Below are 22,552 nucleotides of genomic sequence, written 5' to 3'. Positions count from 1 at the left end.
TGATAAAATAGTCTCCCCTGGAGGCATGGGTTCATCCCACTTCTGACAGACCTATCCTTGGGGAAGTCGTGGCCTAGTGGTTAGAGAGTTTGACTCCTAACCCTAAGGTTGTGGGTTCGAGTCTTGGGCCGGCAATACCACGACTGAGGTGTCCTTGAGCAAGACACTGAACCCCCAACTGCTCCCCGGGCGCCGCAGCATAAATAATACCCACTGCTCCAGGTGTGTGTTCACGGTGTGTGTGTGTTCACTGCTGTGTGTGTGCACTTTGGATTGGTTAAATGAAAATTCTGAGTACTTGGCTGTATGTCACTTTCACTTTCACATAAAATGTTGTCTTTGTAGGAAACTCACTTGATTTTAAGAGTTTGATGCCTAAAAATGTTGTCTTTGTAGGAAACTCACTTGATTTTAAGACTATGGTACCTAAAATTGCTTTCTAGGAACTCTAATTTCTTCTGGTTTTGTTTTTGAAAAAGACTGGCATTCAATAGAGTTGAACTCAAGTCTATAATCAAAGCACTGAAATCATATAAAACTCCATTTTTTGATATATTTATATTTAAGAGACCTGCAGCTTACGCAAGTCCAGCGCGAGTTCATAAACGAAAGCAGCTGGGTTTAATCATGTTCTAGACACTGTTAGTTATTATGTAGATATGAATTAGTTTCTCTGAAACAGATGCAGAAAAATAAACATTTTGTCTTGCAGTCTATGTCATTTCCAGTTAAAGGTGGTTAAGAGACGGACTAATCAGCCCTTTCCATGGAATAACAGAATTTCACAAGAATTGCACTGATTTCCTAGAATGGTATTCGATCTTGTCGTCATGACAGTGATAACACAACGTGTTTGCAGCACGTGATTCTGGCTGCCGGCGCTGCAACAATTTAATGGTCATTATTAAACCTGAATGCATTCACCTGAATGCAAGCAGAGATAAAATGTGTGGTGCATGCTTAAACACAATCACAATGTGTTTTTGGATCTTATTTTTGTCTTGCTTTCCACTAAACATTCTTGAATCAAGTTCCATGCAGTGTCAGAATTAGAATTCACTGTGTAAAACTTGTTTTCCCTTTGAACGAAGCTTGTTTTTCTGACTCCATTAGCAGATTTTTCTCATTTTAGGAAGTCTTAATACTGATTAATTTCTTAGTAATTAAGGCTTATCTTAATTTTACTTCCTGTGCATCAGTTGTTTGCTCTGCTCTCTTTATACACTGAAGCTTTTGTTGCTACTGATTTCATTTCTTGTTTTGCTTTTCTCACTCATGACTCATTTAGGAGATGCTTGTGTGTCAAAACTTATAGTGCCACCTAGATAGACAGCATACACAGTGAGATTATTGACTTTGACTGAACCAAAATGTCTATGTGCCCATGATGCTGTCTAGATAGGCAGCTCACAGAGTGCTTTTAATGTCTTACTTCTGTAGGTAGGTGTTTTGCATGGTTTTGAGATGCCCAAAAACACTGTGTAGGCGTGAAGCTCACCATTTGAGGCACATGCTCAGAAATGCAGCCCTAAATTCATGTATTGGTAACTTTTGAGAGCAAGTGTCTTGCTGTCTGCTTTATAAGTTTTAAAATGCATGGACTGCTCATTAGGACATGTGCCTGAAAACACTGTCTGTGTAGGCAACTCACTAGGTCTTGAGAAATGCTATCTACTTAGGGTTCTTATCAGTTTTAATGTCTAGGTTGACAGCTCTTTAGGTTATAGGACATGTTCCAAAGTCTGTTTTTTATTATTTTATAATGCCTAAAAATGCAGACTGTGTAGGCAGTTTAAGATTATGATGCCTAAAATGTTATCCATGTAGGCAACTCTGAGTTTAGAAACTACGATTCTCAGCAATGCTGTCTATGAAGGAAACTCACAAGAGACTGACCCCTAAAAAAATGTCAGCTCACTAGGTCTTGATACTAGGATGCTCAGAAATGCTGTCTACAGACAACTCTCCAGGTTTTAAGACTAAAAATGCTGCTTATAGGAAATGAATTGGTTTTAAGACTGACACCTATGTTTTATATGTAGGCAACACACTTGGTTTTGAGACTGACACCCAGAAATGTCGTTTATGTAGTCAACTCATCTGGTTTTAAAAATATTATGCAAATGCTGTATTTATAGGAAAGTCGTTTGAAATGTTGTCTATGTAGGAAACCCACTAGGTTTTGAGACTATGACGCCAAAAATGTTATATAGGCTTTAGGCAACACTCTGAGACCCACACCCAGAAATGTTGTTTATGTGGTAAACTATAGGTTTTGAGACGACGATGCCTAAAAATGTTTTCTATGTAGGCAACTCAGGTCTTGATAGGATGCTCAGAAATGCTGTCTATATAGACAATTCTTCAGGATTTAAGAATAAATGTTGTCTATAGTAAATTCATTAGTTTTGAGTCTATCATGCCTACAATGTTATAACTAGGCAGCACTAGGTTTTGAGACTATGATGCCCAGAAATGTTGTTTATGTTGTAATACTCCTAGGTTTGAGATGCCAAATGCTGATAGGCAACTTTATCGGTTTTGAGAAAATAATACAGATGTTGTTTATAGGAAACTCACTTGAAATGCCTTAGAATGTCATATATGTAGGGAACTCACTAGGTTTTGAGAGTATGATGCCCAGTGATGCTGTCTATGTGGTGCTCACCGGTCTAGGGTGTTGTCTAGTGAGTGAGCGCAGTGCGCACTGACACAGACGCGGCGCAGTAGCGGTTTTTGAGAAAGTAAAGCAGGAAAAGAGCCTCCTCCCTCAGAGCGCGTTCTTCATGAACGTTTCCTGTCGCGTTTGTGACTCACGTCCATCTGCGCGTTTCCTCTCAGACGAGGGAGGAGAATGAGGCTCGAGCCGATTTAAGAGCATGATCCGGGGTCAGACGCGATGGAGCGTGTAATGGAGCGGTTCGGTTCTGTCGGTTTCGGGTCGGTTCTTCTCGTGTGTCTGGTGTCTGGTAAGTTTCCGCTTCAGTCTTGTTACTGCGACGCGACGCTCTGACGCTGACACCGCTGTGATCAGCGAACGCGAGCGTTTCACCGGAGCGTTGCGAGTCGCGTCGCGTCACACTCAGCGTTATGGGGTGTGATTAGATTAATTATTAGTTCCTCTCCAGTGTCTGAAACTGTCAGACAGCACGAGCCTGACGCACGTTTCCTCGTGTGTCTGCGCGTGTCTGAAACTCTCCAATTCTGTTCCTGTTGTCTAAATTTGTTTGTCTGTTTTTATTTTCTAAATGTACTGTGACATTTGTCATGGTAATAAACTCGTGTAAAATATGCTTTAAAAAAATATCGTGTTTTGAGTTGTTACTTAAGCTGTATTACATTACTGTGGGATCTCGTTCAAATATTTACCTTAGTTTAACTAGTGCGGTGGTGCCATGATAAAGTATTAAATATCACAGTTAACTATAAGTAAAACCATAAAAAAAATCGTTAATATAAATAAATTTTGACTGAAATATATATAGCGTATAATATTAAATGTTTTTTGCTTTGCTTTCATTTAATTTAACATGATGTAGCTTACTAAAATAACTAAAACTAAAAATGAAATAAAAAAAATAAATAAATGCATATAATTAATAGGCTACACAATAGAACATATTAAATAAAAAAATTAATAAAGTAAATGTGTCTGCAGGATGAGTACCATATTTATGATGATGTCAGATATAGATAAATAGATGACAAAGAGAAAGAAAATATATTAAGTTTTTATATATATATATATATCATAAAGTGCATTAAACATTACATTACACCAGGGTTTCCCAAACTGGGCTGCAGTGGGTTTTTGTGTTGTTAAATAATTAATAATTAATTTAATCATAATACAAGTTGCATTAAATTGATTAAGACCTTTTAGATTTTTATGTATTTAGATTAAATGAAAATGAATTCCTCTTAAATGAGGTCGCAGGTGTTCTTCATCACTGTCCGTCACTAAAGTAAAACACAGATGTTTCTGTGGTTTAACGTGAAACAACATAAACCTGCATATGCATTTAAGAGATCCTGAAGATAATATATATATAATGTTTATATAATGTTTCCCAAAGCTCCGTGTCCATCTACCGCAGCTAACAGTGATGCAGCATGTGTTTGCGTTTATGTTCCTGGCAGACGCAGATACTGAAGCAACGTCCAGACGAATGTTGAGACGATTATGTCATCAGATTCTGAGATGCTTGTTGCTGTAGAAAATGTTTTTTTTTAATTATCACATGTGTTTGGGGTCTAAACTAACGTCACTTCGCTGTTTGAACAATGTCTGTGTATCAGCTGGTGTTTTGGTGATTTTCAGTGGATTTATGAAGTCGGTTTTGACCAATCACATTAAACATAAACATCATCCACTAACTAACCACAAACAAAAACATTACCTTTGGCTGATCCAAGGTTAATAATAATAATAATAAAAAAAGTTATTATTATTAGCTATTTTATATCTCATTTTTATATAGTTTAACTTGATCTGCTAAAATAACTAAAACAAAAAGTTATTAAGAACTATAAAGACATTAAAAAAAAAAAAATACAAAAAATGTATCTCAATACAGTTCTGATCTCGCCTCTGTTTGTGTCTCAGGTGCATCAGCTCTGCTCCACACACCCAATCCACAGAGTGTGTGTAAGTCATGTGACCCTCAGCCGGCGAACTGCAGGTCGAATCAGTGCATCACAAGCTGCAGCGTATCAAAGACCTGCCCGGGTCCAGATGATGTCTGCGCCGCCGTCTGGTATGAAGCACTTGTGATCATGAGTCATGCAACTACAATGGTTTTTGTTCCAACACGCTCACAGACGTGTTGCAGCATTCTTTACTTAAAGCAGTAGTTCACCTAAAAATTAACATTCGCTGAAAATTCACTTGCCCTTAGGCCATCTGAGATGTAGGTGAGTTTGTTTCTTCATCAGATTTGGAGAAATGTAGCATTGCATCAGTGTCTCAGCACTGGTTCCTCTGCAGTGAATGGGTGCCGTCAGAATTAGAGTACAAACATCACAATGATCCACAAGTAATCCACACCACTCCAGTCCATCAGTTAATGTCATGAGAAGTGAAAAGGTGTGTGATTGTAAGAAGCAAATCCATTATTAAGACATTTTTAACCTTTAACTGTTGCTTCTGGCTAAAATACGACTCCATAATCCATAATAACGCTTCCTCCAATGTAAAAGTGGTCTGGTCTGAATCAGGAGAGAAATATACACAGATCAAGCACTGTTTACAAGCCAGAACAGTCCAAAACAGCTTTGAACAAATATATGTGTGGATTTTGAAGTGAAGAGACAACAGGAGATGGACTTGTTATTATGGATTATTTTAGCCTGAAGCAAAGGTTTGAAGTTAAAAATGCCTTAACAATGGATCTGTTTCCTACAAACACACAGCTTTTAGCTTCTTGAGACATTAGCTGATGGACTGGAGTGGTGTGGATTACTTGTGGATTATTGTGATGTTTTTATCAGCTGTTTGGACTCTCATTCTGACGGCACCCATTCACTGCAGAGCATCCACTGGTGAGCAAGTGATTCAATGCTACATTTCTCCAAATCTAATGCAGAAACAAACTCATCTACGTCTTGGATGACCTGAGGGTGAGGACATTTTCAGCTAATTTTCATTTTTGGCTGAACCATTCCTTTAAGGAATGACAATAAAGTGAGCGCCCTGAAGCAAAGAAGCCTTTTTCAAACTAAAACCAAAAACTTTTCAACCTGAATCATTCTTAAAGGGATAGTGCACTCTCCCTAATATGCATTTTTTAGGGGTGAATAATCCTTTACAGTAAGTTTTAAGGCACCAGAATATAGTTGAAGAACTTTAAAAGTTTCTCCTGTGATGTAAAATGGCAAAACTCTTTTTCTAAACCATCTCTGATATAGATGTAGATGTGTAATAGATGCAAACCAACCTGTACACTGCTGCATTATGGGTTGTGTAGTTTGGTTTGTAGTGATTATTACATGAAAATGGAAAACACAACATGAGCTTGTTTCACTTTCCATTCAGCAGAAGATACAGGAACAACGACCCAAAATACACAAACGCTGGTGTAAATCAGCTGACTGGACATATCTGACTTACTGTTTCTCTTACTATCACTAAACTACTGTTTACTGGACACAGTACGCAACTGTTAAAAGTGTAGTATATACTGTGAACTAGTTACTATGTTTTTGAATTAACGTGAAAGTGAAAGAACATTTTAATGATGAACATTTTATAATTCATCCGTTAATCATCATCAGCTGTCAGTCAATTAATTATTTTAATCTTATTAATTATATGACGTGTCAATTAATTAATCTAATAATCGCAATTTACATCTGGCTGTGAAAATACCCCCAAAAGATTTTGGGTTAAATGATAAAGTATTAAGTAAAAATTACAAATAGTAGCTTTAGAAATAAATATTTGATTTGATTTAATATAAAATTTATTACACATAAACATTTAGGCTACAACAGCCTAACATAAACTATGGAACATAAAAGAAGATAATTTGAGAAACACCCCGTTTTTTTTTTTTTTTTTTTTTTTTTTTTTCGTTCATGCAATGGAAGTCATTGCTAACCAAAACAACTTTGTTACCAACAGTCTTCACAATACCTTCTTTTATGTTCCACAAAAGAAAGTTATTAATTCAGGTTTGAGTAAATGATGACATAATAATACAAACAAAAAAAAACAAAAAAACTTTGGGTAATCTATCCCTTTAAAGGAGCCATGTGTAATGTCTGGCAAAAAAAATCAAGTCATACTCCACATTCCATACCAGATGGGGGCAGTATGCCTCAATAAAGTGAATTGGTCTACTCTAGAGTAACAAACGAGAAACGGCATAGTCTCTATGCTCCGCCCCTACCTTCACAACAACCCTAGAGCCATAGCCGAAGCCTAAAGGACGTTTTGCCTCCAGAGGAACGTTATGTCAAGTGAATTTGAAACATGACATCTTCAAGCTACTCCCCTTCACCTTTACCAGTGAATATGTATATATTCGTTTTGTTCATATTACATTTTGAGTTGTATATACACATTATTTGAATTAAATTAATTTGACAGACAGCATTCTGTCAACATCATTGGTCAACATCAGACAGCTGATGTTGACCAAGCTAGCGCCAACCAACGTAACCAGAGCTGCCAACTCTCAAGCATTCACCGTGAGACACACGCAATTGACTCTTTTCACACGCTTTCAAAAACTTGACCGCTCTGAATATAGTGCGTGAGTGCGCGCGCGGCCGGGGCGCGCTCTCTCTCTCTCTCTCTCTCTCTCTCTCTCTCTCTCTCTCTCTCGGGTTCATTATCATCGAAGACATTTCAAGCTTCTTAGGTAATGTTACATTTTAGCATCAACTTGGTAGAGACGGGCTTTGGTAGATAACAGGTGAAAACCGGATCGGATCTGTGGGTAAGTTAACGCAGCTACGGTTAGCCATCGCTAACATTAGCACGTTTATCGAACAGCCTTCGATACATTTCTATGTTATAACTTCCCGAAAAAAATACGCAAACATATAAAACAAACTTCTAGCGAAATACTAACAGCATCTTACTTACCAATCTAAAAGAAATGTTGCAAGTTCGGAGTCGAACCTCATTTCTTTCAAGTTCATCAGTTGTCTCCAGCAATGGAAAGCAGTGCCGATGTTTACTCTGGTTCGGCTCCTTTTCTTATCGGATTTGATTTGTGATTCCGAGCGCGGTTGTAGGTGTCTCTTGCCAAGGGCTTCAGCCATCCTTCCGCTCTCTTCCCTGAACTGAAATGAAGTAGTGGGCTGTACCTTCCACACGATTGACATCAGGTTCAAGTACGCCCACAAGCCGTGTGAGTTATTCGTGTATTGCAGGTTGGCTGGTGGTTATGTTGCCCGCATACCGCCTCCCATGGCCGAAACTGGTATTACGACACCTGTCGGGCCGTGGCTAGTAATGCTAATGCTAATTAAGGTTGATATCTCTGCAGCACTATAACTTGACATTTTTTTAATGACATCATTGCCCTCATTTCTTCTCATTCTTTTGATGGGTGTAGGTCATTTTTTGGATATTTTTACCTCAATTTTTACACATGGCACCTTTAAAGCCCGTTTTTAATGAAATGATACTCTAAATAAGAAACTAAATCTGTCAGCAGGTGGCGGTAATTGTCTTTATGAGTCATTTATTCAACAGCTGATTCATTCAGGAATTCAGTAAATGGCTCTCTGGATGAATGGGCCTTTGAATCATTGATTCACCCGATTAGTTCAAAACGTGGATTCATTCAGAAACTAAACTAAACTGTGCTGTTCGGGCGACGAGCAACAGTTCTGATGTGGGTTAATAGGTATTAGTTTTGTTGGCAAAACTTAGCAAAAACAGACAACAATGTGTTTAAAATATAAAACAATATAAACAACTTAATTACTGAACTGTTGTATAAAATCACATTTGCACTCGTTATATTCGAGGCAAAAACAGCACTCGTGTGATATTGCTCTAGCTGCTGGTGTGATATCGCTTATCATATGATTTAAGTAAGAAATAACGCGATTAAATTATTTTAACGCAGGTGATGCACTGGCCCACGCCATCTTATATTTTAGCATAATTGAGATACTAATTATTGAATTCGTTTTTATATTTGTAATTTTCATTTAAACGAATGAGCACTTTTACATTACTATAAGGTTACAGTTAACAACAGAGCCCAAACTTAAATGTGATTACTATTTATTTTTAAATATAATAATCAATGCTCAACATAAAAAAAATAAAATAAAATAAAAACTGTATGCTAACATGTAGGATAAATTGCACATAACGCAGTTTTTAAATTAGCTTCTGAATTATACAATTTCTATTTGTTGTTGAAATGTACCTATTAATTTACACAGATTAGTTGTCGTCTGGCGTTTTTCGCTCGATATTTGCATAAAGTCAAGGAATGCCTAAACTTTTTGGCGCTCTAGGCCGCTCTCAACACTTTGTCTGCGCTGCTTTCAATCATATGTATTTTTTTCAGTTAATATTTAATTTATTTCAAGTAATGGAAATGTATATTTGTTATTAGTTAACTATAATAACCATGATACATTTACATTTTTTGAATAATATGCATATATACATAAATATATAGCTACATATTTACATTTACATTTATTCATTTAGCAGATGCTTTTATCCAAAGCGACTTACAATTGAGGAATGCAATAAGCAATTCATTATACAGAGGCAAACAGACACAGGAAGTGCTTGCAATACAAAGTTTCAGGCATTGTTCAGAGTAAATACTAGCTAGACAGGGAGAGGTTAAGGAAAGAAATGAATCAATCCTCCCAACTAGAAGATATTTACTCTAATAGACAGAAAACTTGTATTAAGTAAAACACTTAAGTGCTCTTGCTGTCTCACAGTCAGTTCACTTATCCTACATATACACATATTATATATATATACACACACACATATATATGTATATATATAAAATTTTCAGCCCACTTTTGACAGTCTGATGTGATTTTATGGGTAATTTCACTTCCTTTTTTCATAACACTGGAAATGAAAGCTTGAGCTCATTGCATTTTAGGATACTGTATAACACACATTGTGTTCTGTTATAATACTGCGCATTTTGACAAATGTAGTAGAGCATCAGGATATTGACACAGTGCAGAATAAGTATGAGTAGTATGCTAGTGATTGCATGAACTGCGAGCTGTGATTGCTATTTCTGTCTCTCAGGTGGAGGAAGGCTGGAGTTGTGATGGTGGAGACGAAGTGTCATGACCCGAAGCAGCCTCTGAACGGCGTGGTGCTGGACGACTACAGCAGCTCGGACTGTGTGCTGTCGTTAAAAGTCATGAACACCTCTGTCCTCCGTCTGTGCGCCTGTACGGGACGAGAGTGTAACAAGCGCTTGCTGCTGAGCAAACCTGATGACCAGATATGTGAGTGCAGTTGTAGTGTGTGTGTGTGTGTGTGGTTTCCTACTATTTGTCATTTCCATACTATTTGTCATATAATCAGCACTGAGTAGGTGTGTGTTTGTGGTTTCATATGTGTAGTGTTTGTTGGAGGTCTCCATCAGGTGTGTGTCTGGTTTATATATTTAAATATATTTCACATACCATCAGCGTTGAGCTAAATCTGAAAAAATGGCATATTTGCATTCATATCGTTCTTGTTGTGAAGGTAAAATTGATTCGTAAAGTGTCTGTAGTAATCGTGTTGGTTTTACATAAAGCAAGACAATCAAGATTAACTTTTCTTATCTAGTTATAACAAGTGTCATATAAAGTTGGGATACAATTGCTCTGAACTGCCTCTAAAGAGAGAACTTTTATTTGATCTATTTTTAGATTATTGGTAAAATTCTCATTTGTTAACATTGTTAGCATTAGCTGACATGAACTTACTATATACAGTATATATATATATACAGTATACAGGCAGAATGAATCAGTTTATATATATATACAGTACAGTATCAAAAATACAGAAAAAAATGTAATATTGTGAAATATTATTACAACTTAAAATAATAGTTTTCTATTTGAATATACTTTAAAAAAAATAATTTATTCCTGTGATGCAAAGCTGAATTTTCAGCATCATTACTCCAGCCTTCAGTGTCACATGTAACATCCAGTTTATCACATGATCATTTAGAAATCATTCTAATATTCTGATTTATTATGAGTGTTGGAAACAGTTCTGCTGTCTAATATATTTGATGAATAAAAGGTTAAAAAGAACTGCATTTATTCAAAAAAAAAAAATTCTAATAATATATATTCTAATATTTTATTTACTATCACTTTTTATCAATTTAACACATCCTTGCTGAATAAAAGTATTGATTTTATTTAAAAAAAGAAAGAAAAAAAAAATTACTGACCCCAAATTACTGACCAGTAGTGTATATTGTTATTACAAAATATTTATATTTTAAAAACATAGCTTCTTTTTTTTTTCAAAGTATCCTAAAAAAGTATCACATGTTCTGAAAAAATATTAAGCAGCAGAACTGTTTCCAACTTTGATAATGAATCATCATATTAGAATGATTTCTAAAGGATCATGTGATAATGATCCTAAAAATTCAGCTTTGCATCACAGAAATAAATGATAATTTAAAGTATAATAAATTTAAAAACAATTATTTTAAATTGTAATAATATATCACAATATTAAAAAAAAAATCTGTATTTTTGATCAAATAAATGCAGGCTTGATGAGCAGAATGAACTTCTTTCAAAAACATTAAAAATAGTAATGTTTCCAAACTTTTGGTCTGTACTGTGTATATATATATATATATATTTCTCTCTTTCTCTCTGTGTTTTTGCAGTGCCTACATCAGAAAATAAAGAAGGGTTCAAACTCGCTCAGGTCTGTAGGTTTTGTGACATTGAATTTACGGCGTGTAATGCCACCGACGTCTGCGAATCCTCCTGCAACATCACCTCCATCTGCGAGAATCCCCGCGAGGTCTGCGTCAGCGCCTGGTATGTGCCACTTTTCTGTTATACAGCTTTGTTTTTGTTTACAGACTCAATCTGCAAATCTGAATCCCACTGATTCTCAAATGCAGAATCTGCATTCAGTATCACTGCTGTCTAGACATTCGAATTTCCCATATCAAGCTCTAAATGAACTCTCTGTATTCGTTCAGTATGAATGTCGACTGCATTAATCAGGAAATAGCTTCACTGTGATACAGGAAATCCTGTCTGACTTCCAGACAATCCCGCAGGAAATAGTTCATTTCGGCTCGCAGACAAACTCTGAGAGTGAAAACACACAGTCAGAGTGATCATGACGTGACAGAAAGAGTTTAAAGGAGTACTTCAGCCGAAAATGAACATTGGCGGGTTTGTTTCTTCATCAGATTTGTGGAAATGCAGTATTTCATCACTTGCTCACCAATGGATGCTCTGCAGTGAATGGGTGCCGTCAGAATAAGACTTTAAACAGCTGATAAAAACATCACAATAATCCACACCACTCCAGTCCATCAAAAAAAAAAAAAAAAAACTGCAACAAATCCATCATTACAACTTGTTTAACTTCAAACTATTACTTCTGGCTAGCCTATAATCCATAATAATGCAAAAAGAAAAGAAAATATGGAGTAACTCAATTTCCTAACATATGTTACAGAACAATATAATATAGGAATTTTTAATGTCTTTGAAAGAAGTCTCTTCTGCTCACCAAGGCTGCATTTATTTGATCAAAAATACAGTAAAAATTGTGAAATATTATACTATAACAGTCTTCACACGATCCTACAGAAATCATTCTAATATGCTGATTTGCTGCTCAAGAAACATTTCTGATTATTATCAATGTTGAAAACAGTTTTCAGGATTCACAGATGAATAGAAAGTTCAAAAGAACAGCGTTTATTTGAAATATAAATCTTTTGTAACTTTATAAATGTTTTTACTGTCAATGTAATGTGTCCTTGTTGAATTAAAATATTAATTTCTTTAAAAAAAATCCCAGACTTTTAAAGCAGTATATATTTGGTGGATTTTAAAGAGGACACACTTCTGGTATTCTCAGATTGACTGATTAAAAGCCAATCAGCTCACAATGTGCATGCTGTGTTTCAGGAGGAGAAATAAAGGAAAGCCCATCATGGAGACGATGTGTCACAATCCAGCGCTCCCTTTTCACGGTCAGTATCTGACGGACTACAACAACAGCGTCTGTCTGATGAAGCAGGTGAAGGGCATGGAGGACGATTTCTACATCTGCTCCTGCAATCAGGAAGAGTGCAACGATCGACTCTTCTTCACTGACGGTGAGTGAGATGTGAATGAGAGGAGCTAGAGTTTATTTCTGATAGAAATTAATGCTTTAATTCAGCAAGGATGCATTCAGTTGATCAAAAGCGACAGTAAAGACATTTATTATGTTACAGTAGATTTCTATTTCAAATAAATGCTGTTCTTTTGAACTTTCTATTGATCAAAGATTCCAGAAAACTAAAATGTATCACAAAAAATATTACGCAGGACAGCTGTATTCAACATTGATAATAATCAGAAATGTTTCTTGAGCAGCAAATCAGCATATTAGAATGATTTCTGAAGATCATGTGACACTGAAGACTGGAGTAATGATGCTGAAAATACAGCTGCATATCACAGAAATTAATTACATTTTACAATATATATATTTATGTATATATGTGTGTGTGTGTGTGTGTGTGTGTATACATTCATAGATATTATTCACATAGAAAAACACTATTTTAAATTGTAAAAATATTTCACAATATTTCTGTTTTTACTGTATTTTCGATCAAATGAATGCAGCCTTGTTGAGCAGAAGAGACGTCTTTTAAAAACAAAAAAAAATCTTTATGATTCTCGATCAGAATAAGAATATTAAGACTCATATCTCCCAGTTTTGACTCTTTCACACTGTGGTGTAGGTCAGTATAAAAGCATTCTTGGGGTAAACTGTGCGAGCCATTTTCTAAAATGTCTCCGTGGAGCTGCTGAAGCGTTCAGACGTGTGGTTTCCTGTCTGTGTCTGAAGATCATCGCATGCAGAACTCTTGTTTTTATAGCCGTGTGTTATTTCTGTGCGTCTGCGTGTGCACGTGTGCGCTTTGTGTTCGGTTGCACATCACTGTGTTTACTGTAACGTGTATCATTAGGGAGTTTTGTGCAGGAAAGGACCACTAATGTTTATTTCTGCTTCTGACTAGAGTCTAGTTTTAGATGAATTAAACAGGAAGCTGCCTCATGTGATTCTGAGAGGAAACTTGGTGCAGAAAATTACATAGGATGCAATTTTTATTTTTTTATTTTTTCAAAAGTTTTCTGAGGAATTGTGAAGTGTCAGAAAAAAAAGCATCACTTTCTGCATTCTCAAACACATTGATTCACAGACTATGCAGTAAAATTACATAATATTGAGAACTAAGGAGAATTGTAATTTTTGTTTGTGAATATCTAGTTTTTGCTTCTTGCAGCATTGCATTAGTTTAGTGATTAGTTAGCACTTTCTCAAAAGTGCTCATAAACTTTTATTATGTTTCCTGTATACTTTGACTCCCGGAAGTTGGACAATCAGATTGGAAATTAATTTTTCAACAGATCTTTACAGTATTGTTTACAATATAAATGTATGACATTTTAGATGGACAGTACATCCTTTAAAAAATTACCATCTAACACTAGTTTTCATTTTATTTATAAGTTAAATTTTTCATAATTTTATGCGCTTTTGTCATTTTCATTATGTTTTTTTATATATATATATTACCATCTAGGTTGAATTATTATTATTTATTCATTTTTTTTCAGTTTTAGTTTTATTTATTTTAAGTTGGTAATTTGAGTGCTTTGGCTTAAAGGATTAGTTCACCCAAAAATTAAAATTCTGTCATTAATTACTCACCCTCATGTCATTCCAAATCCGTAAGACCTTCTTTCATCTTCTGAACACAAATTAAGATATTTTTGATGAAATCCGAGAGCTTTTTGACCCTCCATAGACAGCAAGGGTCCTACCATGATCAGGGTCCAGAAACATAGTCTGTAAGGAGATAGTAAGGAGATGAATTGTTTAATAAAGTCATTATTTTTGTTTTCTTTGCACACAAAAAGTATTCTTGTAGCTTCAAAAAATTATGTTAACCCCCTGGGCCCAGTTGTTCAAAAAGTTTAATCTGGATCATTCTGATCTGGATTTGGAAATCCCATGCTGTGGAATCCGGGATCAGGTGACCCATCTTACTTTTGTGCCGGTTTTTCAAAGCAAAATTGGATTGAATCATACTGATCCAGATACACACTTTTTCAAATTTCCAAATCTGGATTACTAGCGCTCTACAGAGCCCCTAAAGTTACATGGTGATTGGGGGGAAATGCATTCTTGCATTCTAGTTTTGCATTGCATTTACATAAATAACTACTTCTGACTGCCAATGTACTTTACAATCAGTGATTAAACAACTTTAAATTAAATATATTTTAGTTTGATATTGACAGCTGTTTGGGGATTTGGGGATATATTACATGTTAAAATGTAGACCAGTTTTAAAGTTTTATTACATTTTTTGTTCCTGAAATCCACTCTTCAGCTGGGATCAGAATAATCCTTTTTTTTTGGAACTAAGTATCCCAATCTTGCTAAAATGTTTTGAACAACACAAATTGAGGATTTAATCCAGATCTAGATTGGATTTTGTGATCTTATCCAAATTCAGAATCCATTTTTTATTTTATTTTGAACAACCCAATGGAGGGTCAGAGAGCTCAGGTAACAGAAATGCTTGTAACAGTAAAGCGGTAGTAATTTTCCTCTGGTGTTCCTGTGCAGTGTCAGCTCCTACAGAAGGCGTTGAGAAAAACCCCCTGCCGGTGCTGTTGGTCAGTGTGGTTCCTGCGTTGATCGCTGTCGTCGTTCTCCTTTCGGCCTTCTACTGCTATCATGTGTTTCACCAGCAGAACCTCAAAGCGACCAAAACCAAAGGCATTGACAGCGAGACCTGCGCCATCATCATGAGCGATGACGACCGATCCGACAGCAGCTCGGCCAACGCCAACAGCCTAAACCACAACACCGAGCTTCTCCCGATCCAGCTGGACACTATAGTGGGGAAAGGCCGCTTCGCTGAAGTCTACAGAGCCAAACTCAAGCAGGGAGCGACCGACGAATCCTTCCAGATGGTAGCGGTCAAAATATTTCCCTACGAAGAGTACGCCTCGTGGAAAACCGAGTGGGAGATTTTCTCAGACGCCGAGCTTCGGCATGAAAACGTGCTTCAGTTTCTGACCGCCGAGGACCGGAAGGCAGAGCGACGCTATTGGCTGATAACCGCCTATCACGAGCGAGGGAACCTGCAGGAGTTCCTGACGGAGCACGTGATTGGCTGGGACGGGCTGTGCCGATTGGGCGGGTCTCTGGCGAGGGGCGTGGCTCATCTTCATGCTGACCGGACGCCGTGCGGACGCCCTAAAGTGGCCATCGTGCACCGCGACCTGAAGAGCGTGAATGTGCTGGTGAAGTCGGACCTCAGCTGCTGCCTCTGTGACTTCGGTCTCAGTCTGAGACTCCATAACTTCATGACTCCTGAAGAACTGGCCAACAGCGGACAGGTGAGAGTGTGCCATCACTACTGACCGAAGCCCTGGCTCAGTTTCAGGAAAACTTCATATCAATTATTATTATATTACTGTATATGTATTATATCAATAATTAACTATTTTAATTATATGCTAATACTATAAACTAAATAATTTATATTTATATATATATATATATATATATATATATATATATATATATATATATATATATGTATATGTGTGTGTGTGTGTGTATAGATATATATATACTAAAACTATAAACTAAATAGTTTATATATATGTGTGTGTGTGTTTGCGTGAGTGAAATTTCTATATTTAAAATCTATTTTTAATTAGTATATAGTAATAGTATTTCATTATAATAATTAATTATGACTAAAGCATATATTAATTAATCATATGTAATAAATAATATAGTCATATAATAAATAAATTATATTAGATACATTAGGTTGTGTAAAGGTTATTTTTATAAATAGTTTTTTATGCAATATATTTAGGGAAAAAATATTCTTATTAATAAATGCATTTATTTATTTATTTAATTTTACTATTTCATTCCATTTTTTCTTTCAAAATGTTCATGTTTTAAAAATCAAGTATCTATCTATCTATCTATCTATCTATCTATCTATCTATCTATCTATCTATCTATCTATCTATCTATCTATCTATCTATCTATCTATCTATCTATCTATCGTTTCTATCTATCTATCTATCTATCTATCTATCTATCTATCTATCTTCTATCTATCTATCTCTATCTATCTATCTATCTATCTATCTATCTATCTATCTATCTATCTACCTATCTATCTATCTATCGTTCTATCGTTCTATCGTCTATCTATCTATCTATCTATCTATCTATCTATCTATCTATCTATCTATCTATCTATCAACCTAATCCATTTCATTTCTGTATCCAAATGTTTATGTTTTAAAATTGTTAAATAATAATAATTAGCAGTTACCACACATGTTATACATTATAAACAGTCAGTTTGTTTCATGCCATAATTTTAGTTTGTTTTGTTTTTTTTTGTTAAAAATGAACCTCTTTGATTTTTTTTTGGTCTGTTTTTGGTTTACAGTAAAACAGTTTAGCAGTTTTTGGTTTACAGTTCGTTAACAGAGCGTTATTGAGCGTGATGAGATCAGTGTAAGTGTAAAAATAATAAAATAACATTAAACACTCCTAATGAAAGTGACGTCTGTGTGAACCACATGCTCAAAAATAATAATGATGAGGATGATGTCAGAACAATTAAAGCATTGTATTAAAAGAGGAAACGACACGGCGCAACGCTGAACTGAAAGTGTAGAACAAACACTTGTCTAGAAAAAATTAAAATGAAAGCATTATATACGCACAATTTGTTTCTTGTTTGTTTTAAAATTCTGTATAACTTCTGATATAACAGAGTGATATTTAGCAGCAAAGCAAGCATTTCAAAATAAAGGTCTGTAGTATGTTTTATATCAAAACTGTAATTGCATTAAAGACCAAACAGAGTTAAATCTGTCAGATAATGTGAGTTTAAGTTCATGTTATGAGCTGACAGAAGCTCTGCTGGTCTTTCTCAGGTGGGAACGGCCAGATATATGGCTCCTGAGGTGCTGGAGTCCAGGATGGACCTGGAGAACATCGAGTCCTTCAAACAGGCCGACGTTTACTCCATGGCCCTGGTTCTGTGGGAAATCACGTCCAGATGCAGTGCTATCGGAGGTAAGAAACATCCATCAGTGGTTACACTCACCATATCACACACACACACACACACACACACACACACACACACACACACACTCAGACACACGCACGCAAACACACACACACACACACACACACACCAGCACATATTAACACGCAACGACACGGCACACACACACACACAGACACACACACACTACACACACACACACTCAGACACACGCACGCAAATTCACACACACACACACACACACACACACACACAACACACACACTCAGTCACGCACACACAAAACGCACACACACACACACACACACACACCCATCTCCAAATGTATATTGGATGTAGAGAATTTGATGTATAGTAATTATGTAATAAATTAAGAAAAATGCAGGCATGATGTCATTGGATGTAGTTGGCTGTAGAAATAAACTGTGGGAAATCACGTCCACACACGCTAATCACAAACACATCACTCAAACCTCACACACACACACACACACTCACTCAAACACACTCATTCACACACACACAAACGCACGCACGTGCACACACACAAATTGGTTGTAGAAATAATGTATAAATAGAATTGGTTGTGCGAAGTTTGATTTAAATATAAATATTTAGAAAATTATAGATAAAAGATAAATGTCCTAAAATATGTAATTAAAAAAACTTGTTAATTTTATAAATATATATATATATATCAATATAAATATAGAAATTATATATATAAGATATATGTATAAAAATATATAAAATACTTATTTTTATATTATATTATATTATAAAATATTATATTATATTATATATATTATATTATATTATATTATATTATATTATATTATATTATACAGCATTTAATATAATATATCATTAAAAAGGATAGAAGATGTTCAGATATAGATGGATGGATGGATAGATGATTGTTATAAATGATAATAACACCAAAAATATAAATATTTTATTATAAACATACACTATAAATTGTAGATATAGACTATAATATTTAATAACATTTATATTTCTATATATATAGACTTTAAATTTTTATATATATACTATAATATTTATTTATATTTTTTTTAAATAGACACCCCTCCCCACTTTGATTGAAATATAAATATTAACATATCTAAAAGATGTATTGTTGAAAATAAAGAGAAATAACCCGAAAGGTGGTTATTTTAGAAGACTTATTAATTATATATAAAATATACAAAATTAAATATAAATCATTAATATATTATATTTAACAAATGTATTATATATTATATTTATGGATATTATATATGTAACAGTTATAAGATTTTATAATATTTATATATATATATCTGATTGATTATTAGATGTAATGCTTCCTGTTTTTGACACATACATTTCTTGGGAACTTCAGAGCAGAGATAGAATGATGATTTTCTATGAATTATATAAGTAAATATGTAGTTTATAGAAAACCATCATTCAATCTCTGTTCTAAAGTTCCCAAGAAATGTATGTGTCAAAAACAGGAAGCATCGCTGTCATGAACTCCCCCGTCATGTCACACAGCCCACTTCCTGTCCCTGCTCTATGCACTTCCTCCATGGCTTTGTTGTTGTTTAAGGGTCTTTATTTCAGATTCAAGAGTATTTGTGGCAGGAAGCAAACAGATTTTTGTCGTTTCTTGTGAATGGCTGGTTAAAACCCTGATGACGCACTTCCCACAATGCCATGCTCCAGTGATTCCCCGCAGTCCCCTCTTGGAATTGGTCTGATGCTGGTGTGTGTGTTTGTGTGTGTGTGTGTGTGTGTGTGTGTAGGTGTCTCCGTTTGGGAAGCTGAAGGATCATCTGTGTGTGGAGAGCATGAAGGACGACGTCATCAGAGACCGACTGAGACCCGAGATACCGGCCAGCTGGACTAACCACGCGGTAACTACCTAAACTAGTCCAACAGAGCCTGACATTCACTAAACCAGCACCTCTTAACCTTACTGACTCAAAACCTGATTATCAAAGTCAATATTCACAGACCCAGAGACACTTCTAGTGCTTGTGTAATGCTAATGGAGCTGTGAAGCTGCTCATATTTCAACTTTATTTACAGCAGGCTTATTATAGTGAACTAAAACTAAAATCATAACAAAAGTACTTGAAATAAAATAAATGTCAACTGAAATTAAATAAAAAAAAGACTAAATGTATTTTATTTCATCTAGTTTCCAAGTTTGTTTTTATTTTAAACTTAAATACAAATTTAAAGTATAGACATATTTAAAAAGACAAAAATCATTAAAATCAACATGAAAGCAAAAAAATATATAATTTTTTTTAATCTAATTTTAAATTAAAAAAAACCTAACTTTTAACTATAATATTTAAATATCACTATAGAACTGTGCTGGTAGCCGTAATATATAGTAATCTATTTAATTCTTTAAATCTAAATTTTTGTTTTATTATTTGTATTACTTATTTTAATTATTTCATAATTTAAATATTTTAATAAAATGTTTTATTTATTTGAATATGTTTTTATACTCTATTTTAGATGTAGATGAATTTATTTATTAATCAGTTTAAATCTAATGAGTGCTATATATGTTAACCTGTTGTTTTGTATTTATTTAAATCTATTTTATTCATTATAATCATTAATTCAAGTATTTTTAGTATTTATAATATTTAAATCTGTTTTAACTCATTTTTATTATTTATTGTTGTTTTTTGTTTTTATTATATGTTTTAATTATGTATTTATTTTAATATAATACATTTTTTTAAATCTTTATTATTTAATAATTTATTTATTTATTTGAATCATGTATTTATTCTTTTAGTTTAATCTTATTTTTATTATTTATTATGATTTTTATTTTATTTTTTACACGGTTTCCTCTAAACTTCCTCATATCATTATCTGCTCTCTCTCTCTCTCTCTCTCTCTCTCTCTCTCTCTCTCTCTCACTTTCTCTCTCTCTCTCTCTCTCTCTCTCTCTCTCTCTCTCTCAGGGCGTTCATCTGCTGAGCTCCACTATAGAGGAGTGCTGGGATCACGACCCTGAGGCGCGTGTGACGGCGCAGTGTGTCGTGGAGAGATTCAGTGAAATCAGCAGCGCTGTGATCTCGCCCCTCAGCGCCGACACCAAGAGCGCACAGGATTCTGGGAACGATGAGGAGGAGATCTGAACCGCGGACACCCGTCTGTCCAATCAGCTGATAAAGGCCGTTTAAGACAAAGTGACCTTTGCACTTTACAGGATCAACTAAACACACCAAATCCATGCGTGCGTACAGCACGAGTGATGTTTATTTAGCTATGAACTCATACTCCATATCCAGAGCGTGTGTATGACGCCAGACGCTCGTTACCAATCATTATAAGCTTCAGGGAAAATCTGCTTCGCTGACGTCACAGAGGAAAGGGAGTCTTGACGCAAAGGATTCTGGGACATGTGAACTCATACTAAGAAAATCCAAAAAAAAGAGACCCTTTGTGAACTTACAGTATTATAAAGCCACAAGTCGATTATGAGTGATAAAACAGATCAAATCCAGCTGAGTTAAGTGTTTATTATAGTGCTGTCAAATGATTAATCACATCCAAAATAAACTTTTTGTTTGCATACTATATGTGTGTGCACTGTGTATTTTTATTATGTATATATAAATACAAACACATGCATGTATATATAATAAAAATATGTTGTTTATATATTTATATCAAATATAAGTATATAAATGTATATACATGTAAATATTTTCAAAATATATACATGCATGTGTTTGTATTTATAATATACATAATACACAGTACACACTCATATATTATGCAAACAAAAACTTTAGTTTGGATGCGATTAATCATTTGACGCACTAAAAGAGAACTGTGAGCCAAAGACGATCTGGATTATAGAGATGAAATCTCAGGTGAAGCTGTTTGTTTATTAATGTGAAAATCTAAAGACTTTTACACACGTGCCTTACAGAGCCAAGGATCTGAAATATTAACATTCAGGTTCGGCGTCTGAAACCAACGTTTATAAAAGCCAAGAATAGAGCACTTTTTGCATATGTGCATATATAATCATTGTGTATATTTGTTTAAAAATTTTATAAAACATCATAAAATCGTTGTTTGTGAATGTTGTTTATGGACCGCTTACACACTGCAGCTGTATATAGTGCTTTAAATCAACCTGAAATCAAGTTTAACTCCATATAGTCTCTAAATTCTGAAGTAAAATTAGTTGCACGCATTGTTTCATGTCAATTTTTAATTCAACGAGCACATTCATAGCAGTCTAAATCAATCAAAAATATGCTCTTCTGATTCTGTTATTCTGATTTCTGTTATTATAACGCTTTTATGCCAGGAAAGATTACTCTATATAATAAAATCTCTAAATAAACCAGGGATTTTGTGAGGATGATTTGAGGCTCAGATTCTGATGAAATCAAATGCTGCCTCCTGCTGGAGAGATTCATCATCACACTAATACAAAATAAGAGTTTGTGTTTGTTAGGAAGCTCACAGATTATTCCGATCCCGGCTGCTCTCACAATAACATCAGTTTTCACTGTTTTGTCTTTTTCAAATGACTTTTAGGTGGAAAAAGCATTTGTTTTACTCTTGTCTTGTCTGAAACCCAGACTTCTACACGGTAAAATTGTTTGGTTCACTCTTGGCTTAGATTACCATCGTTTCAAACATGTAGTAATTC

General features: G+C 34.8%; 1 protein-coding gene across 1 annotated transcript; it reads left to right on the top strand.

Moving 5' to 3' along the window:
- Nucleotides 1–2,755: 2,755 nt before the first annotated feature.
- Nucleotides 2,756–21,303, top strand: LOC109111096 (TGF-beta receptor type-2-like). Its single transcript, XM_042745347.1, has 10 exons — nucleotides 2,756–2,969; nucleotides 4,607–4,757; nucleotides 9,758–9,963; nucleotides 11,367–11,523; nucleotides 12,637–12,827; nucleotides 15,362–16,140; nucleotides 17,720–17,861; nucleotides 19,468–19,481; nucleotides 19,650–19,760; nucleotides 20,841–21,303. The coding sequence occupies exons 1-10, from the start codon at nucleotides 2,900–2,902 to the stop codon at nucleotides 21,015–21,017; spliced, it is 1,998 nt and encodes a 665-aa protein (XP_042601281.1). The 5' UTR covers nucleotides 2,756–2,899; the 3' UTR covers nucleotides 21,018–21,303.
- Nucleotides 21,304–22,552: the final 1,249 nt, after the last annotated feature.

This window comes from Cyprinus carpio, chromosome B19, assembly GCF_018340385.1.
Source record: "Cyprinus carpio isolate SPL01 chromosome B19, ASM1834038v1, whole genome shotgun sequence".
Lineage (NCBI taxonomy): Eukaryota > Metazoa > Chordata > Actinopteri > Cypriniformes > Cyprinidae > Cyprinus > Cyprinus carpio.
This window is presented reverse-complemented; position numbering and strand designations above follow the sequence as displayed.